This window comes from Camelus dromedarius, chromosome 5 (genome assembly GCF_036321535.1).
Source record: "Camelus dromedarius isolate mCamDro1 chromosome 5, mCamDro1.pat, whole genome shotgun sequence".
Lineage (NCBI taxonomy): Eukaryota > Metazoa > Chordata > Mammalia > Artiodactyla > Camelidae > Camelus > Camelus dromedarius.
This window is the reverse complement of record NC_087440.1, coordinates 28,191,055-28,211,549: the sequence shown is the minus strand read 5'-3', so window position 1 is coordinate 28,211,549 and position 20,495 is coordinate 28,191,055. Positions and strand designations below refer to the sequence as shown.

Sequence of the window (20,495 nt, the reverse complement as noted above, 5' to 3'; positions counted from 1 at the left end):
ACAGTAAAGACTTGGGAAATTGTCAATTTAAATTTTACAAATGCTTTGTAGATTTCATTTAAAATGAAACTGCAGGAAGTGGTGCTGTATCTGGATGAGTGAATCTTAAGGTCCAAGCTTTCTCCTTTCTCCTCCCCTCCTTTCCTCCACATCCTCTTTCCCCAGCTGAGGACTTGGTGAGGGAGCAGACAGAGCAAGCCAGGAGACAGGCACTCACAGCCCTACTCCAGCACCCGTGATTTCACAGAGGGATGCGCCGTGAGCCCAGGGGCCACCGTGTTACAGGCTGGGCTGCCGAGGGTAAAGAGCACAAGACGATACAGTCCAGACGGATGCTTTCAGGACACAGTAGAGAGAGCAGTAGGTAGTTTTTAAAAGGGAAGTCACATTTGGCCAAGAACACAGATCTTAGCATAGACAGATACTTGATAAACGCTGACTGAACTGAATTTAATGTTTTTATACACTGAGGAAATATTCCTTCTAATTGAGAACAGTGATAGCCCTCTGCTTTTGTGTACTAAAGGAGGCAAAATTTGAGATTCGTCTCAATCATTCAAGACTTATGGTAGTCATTAAAAATAGCTATAAAATAAAAGGCTCCATGTGATAAGTCCTGCTTTAATGTTATTAATTCACCCTTCCCTGAAAGGAGCTGAGTGTTGTGAACTAACGCGGAGACGTGACATCTAAACAGACAGCAGTGCCGTGCCAGAATAAATATTAAATCACGTTACCCGACAATCCTTGGGGAATATAGCCTTGCAATGTCAAGACCACGGGAAAATGATGCGGAATCAAGTTCACAGAAATTTGACTTCGACATTCAAATTAATGACTCTCTCTCTCCTTGAATGTTTACAGGGACTGTGTTGTGATCGAAAATGACACAATGATGATGAAAGTTCTTCTATGAAGATGATGAATGTTAAAATGGAACGGATTTCATTCTATTTTAATGTGTGGCCACATTTACGTATCCCTTCAGCAAGCGATTTTCAAGCTTCCCTCATGCTACACCGTGCTGGGTGCTGGGGTGCAGAAAAGGGGGGACAGGTGTGCTCGCAGGGGCTCCCAGTCAAGTGTGTGTGATGGCTGTAACGGAATCATGAACAGGGCCCTGCGGGGGAACAGTGGAAGGGCCCTTCTCCTGTGAGGGGCACTTGACCGTTGTCTGAAGGCTGAAGAGGAGTTTGCTGATGACAGCGCGTGGAGGGGTGAAAGGTATTCCAGGGACAGGTGTAGCAGTGAGAAAAGATAACACGTTCAAAGATGAATCGGACTTAGCAGGCTAGAGCTCAGGGCAACCGTGAGCTGGCGGCGACAGACACCATGGAAGGGCAGGAGGGGCTCAGCTCTTAAAGAATCTTTTATGACCGACTTCAAATGAGGTGCAACCAGATTAAGAATTGTGTTCAGGGTTTCACAGAGGGCAGCTGGGAGTCAAGGCCAAATCCAGGGGACTTGGAAGCCCTGCTCTATCTAACACCCCACCTCTCCCAGATTAAGGGAACAAGTGTGATGCTGTAGTTCAGAGCCCCCAGTGCCTCCCAGGCCTCCAGTTTGACTTGCATCACCTGCTGAACGAGAAGGACTCAAATGCCAACCAACAGCCCTGTCTGCTCACTCACAGAGCTTGCTCAGAGACCACAGTCTGATTCCATCTGAGCCAGGCCAGGCCAATGATTGCAGCACATGCTCAGCCACCACCCCCTCCACGAAGGCTCAGTCACACCCCCGTCCTGTCCTGTGGGTACAAGATTCACAGGGACACCTGCCTTCTTCCTCGTAAGGGCAGCTTGCAGAGGATGTGAACACATACCTGCAGCTGTCCCAGGGCCCCGACTGTACAGTCAGAGCTGTCAAGGGCTAATGCAACCCGACAGGGAACGCGGGGCGGGAAGCCTGTCACTGCCAAGTGACTCACAGCCCAGCTAACCCAGTGTCCCCCCAGAACACAGAAAACTATATGGGGCTCCTCCCAGGAGTCTCTTTTCCTTGTTTTCCAGATTCTCCAACATACAGAAAGCTTCAGATGAATATCCCTACTCAACCCCATTTACCAAGGCACAAAAGACACATTCTCTCCCCTTCTCAGCCTTCCCGCTGAGGCCCCCAGCCCCTGTGCCACCACCCAGACCCTGACATGCCATCTCAGACCACTATCACGGAACACCTGCTACAGGCGGGAGTTGGCAAGGTGACTCTGCCTTCCCACAGTTAAAAAACACAGCCACAGATCTCTCTGCTGCAGAACATCACTGTTCCCCAGGGAGAGGAAGCATGCTTTAAGAGAATGAGTTTAAGGAAGAAAGCCAGCACCAAGCAAGGTAAAAATGCATTTACTAAGGAGGAATCTGGTAGCCCAGAGAAATCAAAGCATCTCTCAATTTCTTCCCCAAGAGCTCCCTGGATTGTGGATGGCAGAATTGTGTTCCCCACACATTCTTCCTTCTTGTGGAGCTTCACAGTTAAGATGTCCAATGCCCTGCCCGCACAGTGTCCCAAGGAAGCCCTGGACTCCTGGAGGGAGGGGACACAACCTTATCTTGACTTGACACAGAAGTCATTTTAATTTCAGTTCCTTTCAAGTTAAAATGAAGGTAGCTGGGCTGAATTTAAATAGCACCAAGAGCTATTTAAAACCTCTGACATGGTGATGCCAATGAACGCAACCACACCGCCAAGTGCAGAGGACAATGTGACTCACGGGCGACTTTTCATCCAGCCCTGCTCTGCCAGCAGCTCCTTGCTACCAAGATGACTTCCACCCATCAGGTGCTTGCTTCCCTGTGCACAGAAATGGAGGGGCTTGGGGAGACAAGCAATGAGCCGTCTGAGGGTAAACTGTGCTTACAGGCCAGAAGTGGTGCCAGGTGGAAGGAGGGTTTTGAGGACTCTGTGGTGCTCTGAGCTTTTCTGGCTTCCCCTCTGAGGCCTCGGCACAGCACTAAGCCGTGCTCCACAAGGCTGAGCCAGGAAAGGGATGGAATGAAAGAGTCCCCTTGGAACAGGATCCTGCCAGCTGCCTGGAAGGCCACCTGATCCATCTGCTGTCACCAGAGAAGCCCCTTTCTGAAATGGTAAAGACCTCAGTGCCAGGCTGAGACTGCGGTGGAATGCTCCAACAAGGGACAAGCCAAGCTGGCATTCTTAGAAAGGCATTTACTTGGTCATCAGTCATGGTGAGTCACTTCTTGTTTTCCACATCCTTCCCCCACTCCTGCGTCTGCTCTCTCCCCACACCCTATGTCCAAGCTGTCTCTTAGGGAAAATCGGGATCATGCTCGTCTCTGCTTCGGGAACTTTCTGTAGCTTTGTTTCACTGACCCTTTTAGCCAGTTGCAATGCCCTAACCCACCTCTTGGAGGCCAAAATGTTTTAGTACATGGACATAAACTTGAATTTAAAATCCATCTTCAGAGAGGGCTTCAAGATGGCAGAATACAAGGATCTGGAGCTCACCCTCTCCCACAAATACATCAAAATTACATGTACGTGTGGAAGACTTCTCACAGAATACCTACTGAACTCTGGTAGATCTTTTCCATCATATATTCTTACAAGAAATTGAATATAGTTCCCTGGGTTATACAGTAGGTCCTTATTGTTTTACCTATTTTATATATAGTTGTGTGTATCTGTAATCCCAAACTCCTAATTTATCCCTCCCCCATCCCTTTCCCTTCAGTAACCATAGTTTTTTTTTTTCTATGTCTGTGAGTCTATTTTTGGTTTATAAGTAAGATTTGTAACATTTTTTTTAGGTTTCACATCTAAGTGATATCATATGATATTTGTTTTCCTCTAACTTACTTCACTTAGTATAATCCCTAGGTCCATCCATTTGCTGCAAATGGCATTATTTCATTCTTTTTTATGCCTGAGTAGTATTCCATCTATCTATCTATATATGTATATATACACACACACACCCCATCTTCTTTATCCATCACCCGTGGATGGACATTTAGGTTGTTTCCATGCCTTGGCTATTGTAAATAGTGCTGCTATAATCATTGGGGTGCGTGTATCTTTTCAAATTAAACTTTCCTCTGGATATATGACCAGGAGTAGGATTGCTAGATCATATGGTAAGTCTGTTTTTACTTTATTAATGAACCTCTATACTGTCCTCCATAGTGACCACACCAATTTACATTCCCACCAACAGCAAAGATGGTTCCTTTTTCCTACACCCTCTCCAGCATTTATCATTTGTAGACTTTTTAATGATGGCCATTCTCGCTGGTGTGAGCTGACACCTCATTGTAGTTTTGATTTGCACTTCTCTAATAATTTGCGATACTGAGCATCTTTTCATGTGCCTATTGGCCATCTGGATGTCTTCTTCGGAAAACGTATCTAGGTCTGCCGGCAGAAGATCTTGTACAAGTAGAACTATGAGGAAAATGATCACAAAACTGGGTAGAAGGAAAAAGAAAAGAAAAAGGAAATGAGGACAGGACCTGTCCCTCTGGGAGAGAGCAGCAGAAGAGGAAAAGCACCATCACCCTGGGAAGCCTGCTCTCCAGCAGGGAGTGTAGCTGGGACAGAGGGGAGCTTCAGAAGCTTGGAGGAGTGCAAGGAAGCTGCTTGGCAACAGACAGAATGGAGAGAAGCTTCACAGGTCTGTGTGATCCCTGGCCAGAGAGGCTACCCAGCTGGTAAGGGCTGGGACTGGGTGCTGGAGCTTGGGCTTCAAAGAGGACACATCGGGGAGAGGACTGAGGTTGACTGTGCAGAGGCAGCCTCAGGGGGCTGGAGAGTGGTAAGGGCTGAGGCTGGGAGTCCACCACAGAAAGTACCATGGCTAGTGTGCATAGTGGGGAGGGGCACAATGCAGCTGCCCACAACAGTCTTCTCCACTAGCCCAGAGGGCACTGCTCAGCACCATTGTTAAGAGGAAATATTTGCAAATGATGTAACTGGCAAGGGCTTAATTTCCAGAATATACAAACAGCTCATACAACTCAATACAAAAAACCAACAACCCAGTCAAAAAACAAGCCGAAGACCTATACAAATGGCAATAGGCACATGAAAAAATGCTCAATATAGCTAATTATCAGAGAAATGCAAATCAAAACTATAATGAGGTATCACCTCACACTGGTCAGAATAGCCATCATTAAAAATCCACAAATGATAATTCTGGAGAGAGTATGGAGAAAAGGGAGAGGGAATGTTGGTGGGAATGCAAATTGGTGCGGTCACTATGAAGGACAATAAGGAGGTCCCTTAAAAGACTAAAAATAGACTTACCTTATGATCCAGCAATCCCACTCCTGGGCATATATCCAGAGGAAACTCTAATTCGAAAAGATACATGTACCCCAGTGTTCATAGCAGCACTATTTACAATAGCCAAGACATGGAAACAGCCTAAATGTCCACTGACAGATGACTGGATAAAGAAGATGTGGTGTATTTATACAATGTAATACTACTCAGCTATAAAAAACAATAAAATAATGCCATTTGCAGCCACATGGATGGACCTCGATATCGTCATAGTAAGTGAAATAAGCCAGAAAGAGAAAGACAAATACCAAATGCTATCACTTATATGTGAAATCTAATAAAAAAAAAAGCACACAAGTGAACTTCCTATTTACAAAACATAGACAGACTCCCAGACATAGAAAACAACTCCCAGGGGGGACAGAGGGTCGGTAGGGATAAATTGAGTTTGGGATTTGCAGATACTAACTACTACATATAAAATAAACAACAAGGTCCTACTGTATAGCACAGGGGACTATATTCAATACCTTGTAATAGCCTATAATGAAAAAGAATATGTAAAGGAATATATATATATATATACATATATATATACACACACACATATACACACACACATATATATATACACACACATACACAACTGAATCACTACGCTGTACACCAGAAATTAACACAACATTGTAAACTATCACTCATATGTGGAATCTAAAAAAAAAGACACAAATGAATTTATCTAGAAAATAGAAATAGACTCACAGACATAGAAAACAAACTTACGGTTACCAGGGGGGAATAGGGGGTGGGAAGGGATAAACTGGGAGTCCGAGATTTGCAGATACTAAAATACATAAAATAGATCAACAACAACAAGTTTGTACTGTGTAGCACAGGGAACTATATTCAATATCTCATAGTAACCTATAATGAAAAAGAATATGAATACATGCGTGTGTATGTATGACTGAAACATTATGCTGTATGCCAGCAATTGACACAACACTGTAAACTGACTATACTACAATGAGAAAGTTTAACTTGAAAAAAAAAAAACCCCATAAAATAAAATCCTTCTTGTGCTGGGGAATCTTAAAAAAACACAAGTGAGGGTAACATGAAGGAGATGTGCTCCGAAAACCAGAATGAAGTCAAGGAGCCAAGGCTCTATTGGAAGAGAAGCATATAGAAGGTTTTGCTCAAAGGGAATTTAGGGCAGGAAGCTCTCATTTCTTAATGTTTGAACTATGGGTGTAGGAAAAGCCTCACTCGGTTATAGAGCAACAGGGTGAGAAAAACCTATATGCCACAGAGATCCTCTGCCTAAAAAGACTGTAGGACCATAAAAAGAGGAGAAAAAAGGAGTCTGACTCCCTGCTTCAAGGAAGGCAGTGCTGAAAGACTGGCCTCCTCTGATTCATCATGAAGCAGAGATGCCCCATAGGAATTCAGCTGTCGGCTCCACACAGTCCTGCACGAGCAGAATCACCAATAAGCCTTTACTGAAATCGTCTCGAGGACACAAATTAAGATCTATTTCTGGAAAAGAGCAAAGAGGAGTGAAACTAGAGATGATGCTCTCAGCGGAGATGGTGAGCTGTCCTCCCAGGAGGCACAGGACCCTGGTAACTATGCATACGTCGTGCGGAGCCCTTCTCATGCTTGGGTGATCTTTCCAGAATGATTGTAAAGTGACAGGGTGCCCAACTGTCCATCAGAAGTGAGCTCAGCATGCAATTCTGACCATCCAGCTAGATCCAGCTCCGACTTATGCAGAGTCCAAGCCTGGCTGACCATAAAGACAGAGGTTAAAAAAAGTATCTGTCTCTCTGCACATCAAATCCCAAAGCTACATGATTAGGGTTAACACAGCTACCACAGAATCCACCCTTAACAAAGGCTGGGGATGGGCAGGTCAGGACTGAGAGATCTGGACAGAACAGACAACCTAGGGAAAAGAACTGGTAACTTGCAAAATGTGACTAACTGCTGGATGACATCAGGTCCACAATTATCCCCTCTCTGCCTCTTTCTGAAAGAAATCACTTCCTTGATTTAAACAAATGTAGCTCTGAAACTCATGCCTCCGAGTTACCACTGCCTTATGGGAGTGAAGCATATGACTTAAAAGGCTTAAAAACCACTTAGAATGTATTTAACAGCAACACTGTTTTCCACTAGCCTCTGAGCAGTACTGTCCATCCTGGGATCCTTTTGTTTTCTAGGGCTTTCCACTCTCCTTTAAAGTCTTTCTCTCTTAAGACTTCACTTTTCATCCAAGGTACACATTCCTCAGTTCAAAAGATAAAAGACAAAAAGTGTTTATCATTGGTCTAATTTCCAATTCCACCTTTTTGCAGCCTACTTTCTTTTCAGTCAGTTCTACCTGGAGGTTTCAGAAGGTTCACTTTTAGAACAAGGTCAAAGTCCACTTCATTACACTTTACCTTTGATGCCCGGAAAGAGAAGGCTGTGGACTTGGTGTCTGATTTTCCCCGGTCTTGCAGTATAAGGCCTTGGTCCTCTGTCAAGGCCAGGTAGTGGCCTGTGGTGAGGTGCCGAAGTCGGAAAGCCTGGCCCCATCTGATGTTACTGCCACTCCAGCTGGGCGGATGAAACAGACAAGAGGTTGCATTTACACAAAAATAAGTCTTGTAAAATATATATCCTGTGCTTTTTCACACATGCTCTGAGTTAAAACCCTTCTGGGGTTCATCCCCTGACTCCTGGATTGCTCTGGGATTGCATGGTGACCTACAGCACAGGATAGTGTTCTCTTGTGACCTCTCTTAAGACCACCAACAAGGAACATGATCCTGGGCAGGTCAATGGTTTCATGTCACAGGAAGTCCTAAGCTTCCAATTTTTTCCTTCACACCACTGAAGTGTCTTGATGCCAAAAACTACAAAAAGAATGGGAAGCTTGCCTTACCTTTGAGAGAAACTTGTTTCTCGAAAAGCAAAGCATTTCCAAATGTGCCACCTCAACTCAAGCATTTTACTACCACCACTAATTTGAAAAGACATATACACCCCTATGTTCACTGCAGCATTATTTACAGGAGCCAAGATATGAAAGCAGCCTAAGGATCCATCAACAGATGAATGGATAAAGAAAACATGACAAATATACATACATAGTGGAATACTACTCAGCCATAAAAAAGAATGAAATAGTGCCATTTGAAATAACATGGCTGGACCTTGAGGGTGTCATCCTAAGTGAAATAAATCAGAGTAAGACAAATATCATATGGTTTCACTCATATGGGGAATCTGAAAAACAAATGAACAAACAAAACAAAATAACACAAAATTCATAGCTACAGAATACAGACTGGTGGTTGTCAGAGAGCAGGCAGGTTGGGGAGGTAAGCAAAATAGATAAAGAGGATCAAGAGGTATAAACTTCCAGTTTTAAAATAAATAAGTAACGGGAATGTAATGTACAGAATGCTGACTATAGTCAGTAATACTGTACTGCAAATTTGAAAGTTGCTAAGAAAGTAAATCTTAAAAATTCTCACCACAAGAAAAAAATTGTACCTCTGTGATGGTGACAGATGATAACTAGACTTATTATGGTAATCATTTTGCAGTGTATACATATGTCAAATCACTATGTTGTACACCTGAAATAACATAGTGTTACTGTATGTCAATTATACTATAATAATGAAAAGAATACCCTTTTCAAGGGAAATAGTAAAATATTTGTGCAGTTTACACTTAGCAGGGAGAGACAGATAATAAACAAGTAAAATATGTGTATATTGTGGTATGTTAGAAGATAGTAAATTCTATGGGAAAAAAGTAAAGCAGGATAAGATGGTTGAGATAAGGGAGATCCCATGATGACTGCCAACTTTTTGACATATGGTCCTACATTAAAAGGTCGGTATTCAGCCAAAGGCATGGTAAGTGTTAGGGGAGAAATCATTCACTGAATAATCTGTATCTAATTTATCTTTTAAGTTGGAACAAGATGTTTAAGAAATACACACATCAACTTTAAAAATGACTCTCCTCTTGATCCTTGGAGTACCAAAAAATGCAAATAACATCGGTAAGCCCCTGGGTATACAAAGAACCACAGCTGGAACTATATATACATACTTATTTTGAGTTTTCAAAAAGTCCACCATTAAACAAGAACCAAGCCCTAATATCCTGAAAACAAGAGTATGTTACTGTAAGAATTTTAACAGGCTTGAGACTATAAATGCCACAAGCCAGCTAACAAGTGGATGCTCCTTAAAACCAACCAGTATTCTCTAAACTAGTTGTCTGCAGAGCTTCTCAGTAAAAAAAAAAAGTTGAATGTACTTGTGTGTGTGTGTGTGTGTGTGTGTCTGTGTGTGTGTCTGTGTGTGTGTGTGTGTAAGAGTAGTTCTAATATTTCCTTCTGACCTCCAATGGATTATCTTGAGGACACCCTGGGGGCATAATACTCCTCACTGGAGAGAGTTTTACTTTGAACAAGTGTTCAGGGAGGGACAGAGTAGAGAGCTAGAGGGAAAGGCGGAGAGGGAGAGGCAGAGAGGGAAAACCAAGGATGGCAACGCTGACTCTCTCTTCTTCCCTGGAGCAGTTTAGCTCTAGCCTAATTTGTGATCCCTGTCAGCAAAATAAAGGTCCAGAGCTGAACTGGATCCCCTTCAGTAGTCTGATGTTTAGAGCTGACATGTATTTACTCAAGTGTCTGCCTCCAAAGTCTCGGCCTCCCATTCCTTCCATCAGGTACAATTGTTTCTGGCAAGTTCTGGTAAATACGGTTTCCTTCACAGCTACACTTCTAGGGGTGTTTTAGTCTTCCCTACCTCATGCCATCACAGACACCACTCTGTCACTTAAAGCTACCTTGGCACTGGAGCCAACAAGACTACTGGGAGGAGGGAGACTTACCTGGGTTCCAGAGAATCTGTTTAAGAAAATAAATGGGAGATGAGCTTTGATGCCTTGCAGTGGCTTGAAATCGTACGTGCGCGTGCGCGTGTGTGCGTGCGTGTGATACGGCTAAGGAACTTTTGAGAGTTTGCCAGGTGATGTGGAACAAATGAAATATTTAAGAGAGCGGACTGTCCCCAAAAAGAAAATTATCTTGAAAAGAGCACCACCCTAGCCCCCCGTTACCTTATCCGAAGGGGTTCCACTCTCCACAGAGATCTAGCTCTCGTGCCAGCTCCCCCGGCTTCATAGAATACCCTCCTGTGAGCAGAGTTGGAGATTAGCTCCTTTGTGCATGAGGCTGATCAGCACTGGGCAGGGAACAGCTCCCTGCAGAGGCTGCTCAGAACCCACTGTATTTCTAACCCCTCAAGGATCAGCAAAATAAGAAGGAGTCAAAGGAAGGCACCATTTCCTAGTCTCTCTTAGAAGGGAAAAAGGGTGCTAAAGGGGAGGGAGCTGCTCGCCACATACACACCATGGACACTCATGGACCGTAAGGTGTACAATGAAAAGGACCATCTCCATTTCCACATCAGCAGTCAAAACAGGCCAGCCATACATCATCAGATCAAATACTGAATACCTCATCCTTTCAGATGAAGCTCTCTGACAGCGTTTTATATCTTTAGAAAATGTATTTGTACTTTTAAAACATACATGCAGTACAGTGTGAATACATTTCCGTTGTTCTAGGGAGCCTGGGATAAAGCTCTGTGCTCAGTTGCTGCAGTGTTTAGGACTTTATCACTGTACTGCTGTCTCCTTTCCTGTGTTGACAATAATCTTTTAATGTGCTTTAACAAACGTTTATTTTGGAATAACTTGAAATTAACAAAAAGTTGCAAAGACAGTACAGAGAGCTTCTGTATAGTCTCACTCGGTTTCCCCTAATGGTATCACCTTACACTACTATGGTACAGTTGTCAGAACTAAGAAACCATCATTGGCACATTAATAACTAATAACTAAATTCAAGACTTTACTTGGATTTCACCAGCTTCTGTACTAATGGTTTTTCCTTCTCCAGGATCCCACATTGCATTTAGTTGTCATGCCTTCCCTGTTTCCTTTGGTCTGTTAGAGTTTCTTAGTCGTTCCTTGTCTTTCATGATCCTGACAGTTTTGAGGAGTATGGGGTCATTCTGTAAATTGTCCCTCGATTTGGGTTTGTCTGATGTTTATCTGATGATTAGCAACATCTGTTTTGTAATCCATACAATAGGGACCAACCTATGTATATCACAGATTATGAGGAATTATATCAACTACCCTAGTTTAAAGGTATGTCTCATGAACAGCGGTCCTTGGATTACCAGGTATACTGGATCTAGACACTTTCTGAGAATCATGTGACCTTAGATCAAGATTGAGCATGTACCTGCATTTAACTTCACTAGTTTAAAATCTTATCTTTACCACAGAGGGTCTGTATGTATCACAACTGAATTATTCCAACCCCAGAAGAATTCTGATCCAAACAAATTTTGAGAGAACAGGTAATCAATTGGGGGGGGGCAGAGAAAGTGTGTAGCAATTATTTCCTTCTCTGAAGAAGTAATATAATTATGAGTTGGTTAAAAAATAAAAGCCTGGGAGTCAGGCTGACCTGAGTTTGAATCTGTTAGCTGTGTGACCTTGTCAAGTCCCTTCACTTCTCTGTGCATCCGCTCCCTCACCTGGAAAATGAGCCTGATAAAGGTACTTAAGCCACAGAATGGTTGTGAGAATTTACTTTTTTTTTTTTGAAGTAAATGAATGTGCATACAGATGTTCACAGATGTACAAAATACTATGTATTGTGGGTTTACCCAAATTTTGTTTAAATACAGATGATCATAAAACTACATTACATGGCAAACACAATGAAACACTAGATTAACACTACATTTAAAAATGTGTCTCAAATGTACAAGGACAAGACTAACCTACATAGTCTTGACAATTAGCTACTATAATAGGATTCACTTTCCTATAGGCTTTCAAAAAATTAACAGCCTTAAGATAACAATCTACACACCACAGAATTCACCCTTTTAAAGTGAACAAGTTCTATGAATTCACAGAGCTGTGCAACTCTCACCACTACCTAATCTTAGAACTTTTTAATCACCCCCAGAAGAAATCTGCACTCATTCCAACAGCCTTTTGTAGACTTGGAGGCACCTTTAGTCTTAAAAAGAAAAAATGTACCTACCCTTATTAATTTCATATTACTTGATACAATAAATTAGTGGTTACCTCTAGATGGTGGGATTATAGAAGACATTCTAAACCTTTTTCAAATGTACATGCTATCAGGAAATATTAAGAAAGAAATTCTAGGCTCCTTGAGAGCTCCAACACCCCAGGTGTCTCTGGGCCAGGCCCGGAATGCTCACGACTCCTGCATGCAGGAAAGCTGGTTGAGATTTTTCACTGATGCTTCGCCATCCTCAGTGGGGGCTGGAAGGGTCTCCCAGGTGGACAAGGTGGAGCAGGTCACCCTAGGTCACACGATTAGAGAACTCTCTCCCTCTGACATCTAAAGAATCTTCGCAGGTTAGTCCTTCCCACCTAGGAAATGAGGGCGGCTTGCTCCATTTCAGCTCGCAAGGTTACAGAGGTTGAAACAACCTGCTCCTGTTCTCTGAAACAATTATCCAAGGAGAGGAGGAGAGTGGGTGGGGAGCTGAGGTGCTGTGAACGCTCGGCTGACAGCTTCGCCTTGGCTTCAACATATTAAGTGACTTACCCCGGGGTGCCTGTCAAGCCCGAGGTAGAGCCAAGGATCAGAGCTCAGAATTTACATTGTTCTTTTGGCTGAACCCTGGGATAGTCAGCCTCTCCCCCGAGCTGGGCTGCTCTCAGGGTTTACAAGGAACAGAAAGGATTTCCTTTGGAAAGTCAGCCCCACTGCCGTGGAATCACCTGCATGCCTTACTGGCTGCGGGGACCTTGGAGTGTAGTCTCCATTTCCTCTTCCTTTGTGCTCTCCCAAATTTTGGCATTCCTGGCCATCTTGGCCAGCTCTGAGGATTTACCTGATGACACACAACAATGATGAGGCTTAGCGGTCACCTCACCTAGACATCAAGTAATGCCAAAGTGTCCTGTTTTCACTGAGAGATCAGCTGCTTCAGATATTCAGGTTCTAGTACAATGAACAGCTGCTTACTCACCCCAGTTTCAACCCTTTCACGGTTCCTTACAAGGGAAAGGAATAGCCTTTTAAATTTCATCTGTCAATTTCTTTTTTCCAAACTAAAATTAGATCACGTGGAATCCTTGGACAAAGGAAGGCCACTTTTATTCCTAATTCAGGGATGGTTTGCGTGCCTGCCTCAGGATGCCCTTTCTGGGAATTCCTCTCCATCTGTTTCACTCTCCCAAGCACCGTCTTTCAAATACTTGTCCAGCTTTTCCTTTCAGTCAGGATCTTGCTGAACCATTCAACAGGAATGTGCACCAAATGACAAGCTCCTCCAAGCAGCAGAGTTTGTTCCCAGGCTGCTTCTATCTTGGTTCTAAAATTAATGACACATGTGTGTGTGTGTGGGGGGGGGGGTTGTGGTAAAGGGTCACACACAGGTTATCACCCCAATTTTTCCAAATTCCTATCTTTAAAAAAAGATCAGGAAAGGGAAGGGAAAACTAGTGAGTTCTGACATGTCTCACCTTCAATATAGCCAGCTCTGCAAAACTCACTCACAAAACTTCAGTTCTTTATCCACCTGCAAACCTTCCCCTTACCGCAGCAGAGTAAGATGTTACAGAAACAGTACGTGAACTTCTGCACAACTGAGGGAATCCTTACTTCCGAGGGAATCAGGTCAGCCTAACTGCTCTACTCAGAGATAACTGTCAACCACAGGACCAGTGCCAGGGAGGCAGTGGGTGAATTAATCGGGCACTTGCCATGGGTCTGTGCTTTATGTGTTCTAGACAATGTTCTGGGTCACATCTGGTTCCCACGGAGGGATACAGAGGGCAAAGCAAGTAAGAAGCAACTCAGAACAATAAAGGGTTTTCTATTGTCAATAGATAGTTTCTAAGATGCTTAGCAACACATTCAAGCACGCTGCTCCTGGGAGTCCCTTAGAACATAAAGGAAGGAAGGAGCCCTGGCTGGAGAGTCAGCATCTCTGGTTTTCAGGCTCCCATCTGAAATCATCCAGTGTGTGACCTTTCTCAGGAGCCGGGCTTAGATGATTTCTAAGTTGTGTGGATGTGATCCTCTAAGAAATGCCGCTAACAAGGTTCCTGCAGGCATCATGAAAAACCAAGAATGTATTACAACCCAAGAGACCAGACTCACTGCTGTCCCAAGTTCAGTCTAATTTGGATCTGAGATTTGATTTAAAAAAAATATCAGATTTCTATAGTTACAGGGGCCAAGTTTTTTATGCTCTGTCCTTCTGATTATAAAAGGACTACTAAAGGATGCGTCAGTATGAATTTAAGACCTGGATTAGTATCTTTCATCCCTGGATTTTGAATTTTCTAAAAGCATCCATTGAGTGGATAACGAGAGGACCAAAGAACGCACCAGCCTCAACAGCCGCGTCTAAATGCTGCCGTTGGCACCATCCCTGCTAAATCCAGCTCCGGCTGAATACTGACATTTGGTTTCTCTAGTTCTATTTGGTGATAAGCAGAATGAAATCACCAAACTCCACCTTAGCTACTGAGCACATAAAAAGGGGAGTAATGGAGATGATCTGCCTGTGAAGACCCTGGTCAATAATTTGCGTAAGTGCGTAGACTCACTAGACAGATTATCTCGATTTCTATCACCAAAATGGGTGCTTCAGTCTACAATTAATGCTACCAGAAACTACTTAGATTTAGGAGTATTCAAAGAAAATGAAGGGATTGAAAAGCACCGTAGAACCACCCGGCTAAGAAGCAGCATGTGTATGCAGCTATTCTGGTGAGCAAACTCGAGCTTACTGCCTTTCCTGTTCTACAAACGGCAACCCATGACTGGAGGGAAGTCTGTCAACTGAGCAATGCTTACAGAATTCACATGGCCACATCCAAATGCAAACTCCCTAGTCGGAGTCACCTGAGACTGGAGAGAGGAGAAGGATGAAGCTATGGGCTCACCTGTGCTGGGAATCATTCTGGTCTGTAGATGGTATCGTCAAACACTCATCATGACCATGGAAAAGACGTACTACGTGCCCACCAAGCAGGTATCCTACAAGAGAACGGTATCCTACCGTGAACTGACAGGAAGTTTAATAATGAGGACACTCTGTTTAAAAAGGGCAAATTCATGCAGATCTGAGTCAGTTATGTAAAACACCGAGAGAACATTTTGAGAAGTAACAGATTCCATAAATTCAGGTCTCAGGTAGAAAAGACAAGGAAGTCAAAACTGAACATTGAAAATTAAATAGGGTTTCAGAGATGAGCAAGTCCAACATCAAAAGGTAAGGTGAAAAGTGTCAGCTCACATCATTAAAAGTCAAATGGTCACTTGTAACTAATATAATTGCAGATGAATTATACCTCAATAAAAATAATACAACATTTAAAAACACACACACACACATACACACAGCTCAAAGGAAATTTAAATTGCTACTGCTCAGAAGGTAAAGGTTTTCCAATTGTTTAGGATATAAATACTTCCAATCAAGTTCCTGGATAAAATCTTACAATCTTGATTTGTATAGTTTGTGGCAAAATCCAAATCAAACTGCAGTCATGAGAAAGAAAGAAGACTCTGGGAAGAAGCAAACTGTTTTTCTGAGCTGCCTTAGGAACAGCTAGAATGCGTTTAACAAGCACAAATCAAACCTGGAGGCTAGTTCCACAGCACCAAGGAGAAGGTAGAATGACGTTCCAGCATCCCTGAGTGGACCAGCACAGAGGCGGCTGTGCTAACATGTGCACGATTACAGCCTTCGTGGGAGGCTGTCATTGTTTGGAATGCCTTTTAACAGTTGCCTTCAGAGCTAGTCTGCTCAATAAAACCAGTGACTCTATTTGTATTTTAAAAAAGGAGCATTTAGCTTTCAGAATAAGGAAAGGAATCTCAATAGGCATGGAGTTCAGAGACGGCCAGAACCAATGAACTTCAGGCACACAGTGACCAATTCGTCTTCAAATGAATTGTGAGCCTTCACTTAAAGGACACAGCAGCAGGAGAGGAGCCCTCATTTGAACTTCACCTTGCATGAAGAAATGGAATTTGTTATCCCTTTGAATTAAAAAATTCTCCACGCTAGTCTGTTCTCGAGAGACCTATGGACTTAATATGTTCAATGTCTGTGTCAGGATTTTTAGAAAATCACATAACTAGATCAACTTTAGAGGCAAACTATTTTGACTGTTGGATTAAAACAGTAAGAATAAGTCAAGCCAGAGGAGAAAAGTGTGCTATCAATGTATCTTGTACAGAGCCAGTCTGATATTCCCCAGTTCTATTTTGTTTTGTTTTTTTTTTCCATCCAGGCAAGGCAAGTGTTTCTTAAACTTCCCTCCAATACTCAGACGTCATTTCTAAGTTTCCTCTCTCTTACTGCATTCATAGTTCCAAGTGCACACTTTTTACTTTAAAGTAATTCATGATTTACTGGAGAGGAACTGCTAACCGCCAATTTATTTAGAAAATTAAAACCTTCCATGATCTTGCTCTTGATTAAACTCTCCGTCATCTCATGATTGTGGGGCCACGCTCCATGTGGAGTCATCATTTACAGTCCTGGGGCTCCTCCAATCAATATTCTAACTCACACACAGAACTGCCAAGTGCTGGCGCATCACAACATTTCTTAATTAAAATACACCAGGGCGACGGTCAGGAAAGAAGGGTCTTGCGGAGGCTCACTCACTCTCTCAAGGGCTGAGGTGGGATTCCCACCAGTGGATGCTGAGAGAGTATTTTCCACAGAGTTGGACGACTCAAGTCGTGATCAGCTACCCGGGCTACCTCACAAGGGTCCTCAACACTTCTAAAAGCATCGTTTTGAAGTGATTTGCAATTAATTAATCTCCACAAGCCCTCTTTTGGGACTGGGCAATCATTTTATTGCTACAGTGGAAATGAGAACCTTAACACGGGAGAAGATGCAGTCAAAACTTCCTTGGGGAAGATTTTAACTCAGAGTTTCTTTACTCCTGACAGAAAGGGAAAGATTGACAAGAGGTTTAGAGTGGTGGGTGAATTCTGATGTAAAAGAAGAGAGCAAAACATAGCCTGCTTTTTAAAACTCTTCTATCCATTGCCAAAAAAGTTAAAAACGTGTTGTTCCCTGATTATTCAACTTAGCTAGATGACTCCTGAAACTGAGGTACCACCTTGACAACTCTGTCTTCCCTCTATTTTCCAACACCATATCATAGAAAGGCATTCTAAGTTTGAAACTACAAGGCTCAAGTTTTAAAATGGGGTTAAAGCCTGTGATACGAGGCTTTAAAATTCTGATCTCACTATAAAGTGCTAGAATGGAATGTGATAGCCCGCAGGTCACTGACATTTGATCACTCTGCTCAGCCGTGACATCACCCATGAGTAAGGTAAGGCCAGTGTATTTATTCTATAACTTGAAAGGTGTATTGACTTTGCCTGGCTCCAAGAAATAGGGTATGTTGAACAAACTTTGATGATCTTACTTCTAAGGGAAAAATAAAATAGTGAGAAAATATCATTTGTTATTTTTAAATGGCCTTCCAAAAATGCAAGTAAAAACAAATGGCCAAACATCCTTTTATTACAGAGAAAGCCCTTCTCCCACCTGTATGGAGAGACGTGCTGGGGAGAAATACAAAAATATCACCTTCTTGGCAAATAATGCCTTCTAAAACTAAGCTCTGTATCCTTATAACCAGAAACCATAAATAAAAAATGAAAAGTCAGTGAGAGAGGGAAGGTGTATCTCCAGGTCCTGAATGCTCACAGTGCCAAAACAACAGTGGACTCGAAAGGATTGAAAAATCGTGTCAAGAAAGTTCATGGAATCAGAAATCAGGACAGAAGATAATCCGTACTAACATCAGACAAAGGAATTCAGGTGAACCAAAAACATGCTGTGTACCGAGATGTTCAGGCGGGAGCTGGGAAGTCACAGAAAATGTCAATACACACAGTGCCAGACAAACAGGCAGGCAGAGGGCTGAATGCATATAAAGAAGCACACCTTCTTCTACGCTACTTCCTGAGCACGTAGGATGTACGTTCCAGAGGGTTTGCATGAAGGAGGCATCCACTTGTATGTTACCATTGGATATTGAGAGATGCTGCAGCAGAAACAGAAATGAGACATGATTTAAATCTGCAGGCCGGTCCTGACAAAAGCAGCTCACCTACAATTTCCAGGACTGACTTCAATAGCCTTCCTGTCATTGGGCTCTTTGTACATAGCCTGTGGGAGACTGCTCCACCCCATCCAGAGTCAGCTTCCAAGCGGGACACTGTATTCAGGGCAGAGGAAATATTCAGCTCCAGAGGTGGCAGACAAGCGTTGACTTCATCCCCTCAGCTGGATCCCTGATTCAACAGGAAGTTATAAAATGTCTATTCTTGGTAGGAGAAGGGAACACACAAATGGGAAAAATAACTTCAGCCTTCGGTCTGGGAAAAGTAAACTGTGCTGGCAGGATTGGCACTGAGAAGCTTAAAAATTTACCTCTGACATTTCTCTGATCTGCAGGTATCCCCCCCACTCCCCGCTGTCCCCAACTCCAAGGGCTGGATGTCAGTGATGCTTGCCTTGTGCCATCTTCAGGTACAAAATCTCACTTGCCTCTTCTAACCACTGTGACATCCCATATGCTTAAACATGTATTTTTTTTCTTCTTCCTCCAACATAAGTTTATGTTTCTTATATCCAGCTCTCTCTGGCTTGTTCTTCACTGATGAGAGCTAGACAATGTGATAAACTCACAGTAATCATTGGTAGCTAATGTGTAAATAGGTGGCTTTCTCTAGAAGTGCCGGGGGCTAAATATTTAAGCCAAGTTTGCTTAATCTAACAACAGTACCTTAACCTAAAAACAACAAAAACTAAAAGTTACATTCTCAGCCCCATGATAATCTAGTATGAGAGAGAATTTAATCATGTCTGAAGTATAATGTGTAAAGGCATCTTATGCTACCCAACCTGATGTGGCTCTGTTCTCGGCCATGTATTCCTAAAGGAAACTATTCTGAAAATGAAAGATGCTTGTATATGCATGACTGGGACATTGTGCTGTACACCAGAAACTGACACACTGTAACTGACTGTACTTCAATTAAAAAAAAAAAAAAGAGGTACTTACAAGGTATCTTTCAGAGGACACGCTGACAAGGATGAGGTCATCGCCAATTCGAACCTTTTCTCCCTCAGACCTCTGCTTGGAAGCAGGATGTATGGTCCACCAACAGGCTTCACCTACACAAAGGCTCCTTAAGTTAGTGCTTGCTTCATAGATGCCAGGGTCCCTAATTCTGTCCCTCATTCTCTTTCCTCCTAATGAGAATCCCTGAAACACACACACACACACACACACTCTCTCATGCATACTCTAGACCTCAATTTCTATTTATCTATAAGCATTCCCCTTGGCCCCACATCTCCTCTTGACTATGGTTATCATTTTCATTTTCTGTAGAGACAGAAAGACAATGTTTGTACAAGAGTATTGGAGGCCAGAAGTTATAGAAGCCTTTGAATATTTTTAGTATGTGTAGAAAAATGCTTTCTTCACAGGCATCCAGAAATCTTTCAGAATGGACTTCAGTGGTCTTCTGACCACTTACAGACTTTCATTTTTGTTCCACCCCCTCCCCATGAAATTCCACTAAATCATCAGTAATTCCACCAAAAAAATCAGAGATTTTCAAAAGGCCTAAATCTACAAAGATTAAGACAGCAGGTGAGAAGGTAATAGCAAAGAAGAAAAACTGACATTTTGGAAAAAGGAATGTAGACAGATGCTTTTAACCAAGAGAAAGCTAAAACTCAAGTCTTTGGGGAAGAAAATGGATAAGAAGTTGATCTCAAGAAATAAGGCCATTCTTGCTATGTATTCTCCAGAAACTCTCTGGAATTGGAGGTAACAGTTCTTTGTGACGGCAACCATAGAAGACAGGGTTGAAAACAGAAGGTTGGCTGAAAATTTTAAAGGAATATTTAACCTCTGTGTCCTTTCCTTTATCATGCATTCCAGGTGACTCTTCCTCCTCCCCCTACAGAAGATTAGAAGTTAGATCCTCGAATGACAAACCGTTAGAGGGCTGGTTTTGGAAATACCAGGCACTGTCAAACAAGGGAGTAAAGAGTATTGCTGAAAATGGAGAATAATTAAAATTCTATGCCCTGATTAGTAAA

The 20,495-nt window shown here is 42.7% G+C and overlaps 1 protein-coding gene across 1 annotated transcript in view; it reads right to left on the bottom strand.

Annotated features, from left to right (window-relative positions):
• The window catches only part of RYR3 (ryanodine receptor 3), a 499,145-nt gene that overhangs the window by 261,629 nt on the left and 217,021 nt on the right, over positions 1–20,495 (bottom strand). Inside the window, exons 6-10 of the mRNA XM_031453356.2 lie at positions 19,444–19,556; positions 18,321–18,420; positions 15,280–15,373; positions 10,378–10,452; positions 7,692–7,848 (exon numbers count right to left, since the gene is read on the bottom strand). Coding sequence (XP_031309216.1) covers positions 7,692–7,848; positions 10,378–10,452; positions 15,280–15,373; positions 18,321–18,420; positions 19,444–19,556 — 539 coding nt within the window. The remainder of the gene's footprint in view (positions 1–7,691; positions 7,849–10,377; positions 10,453–15,279; positions 15,374–18,320; positions 18,421–19,443; positions 19,557–20,495) is intronic.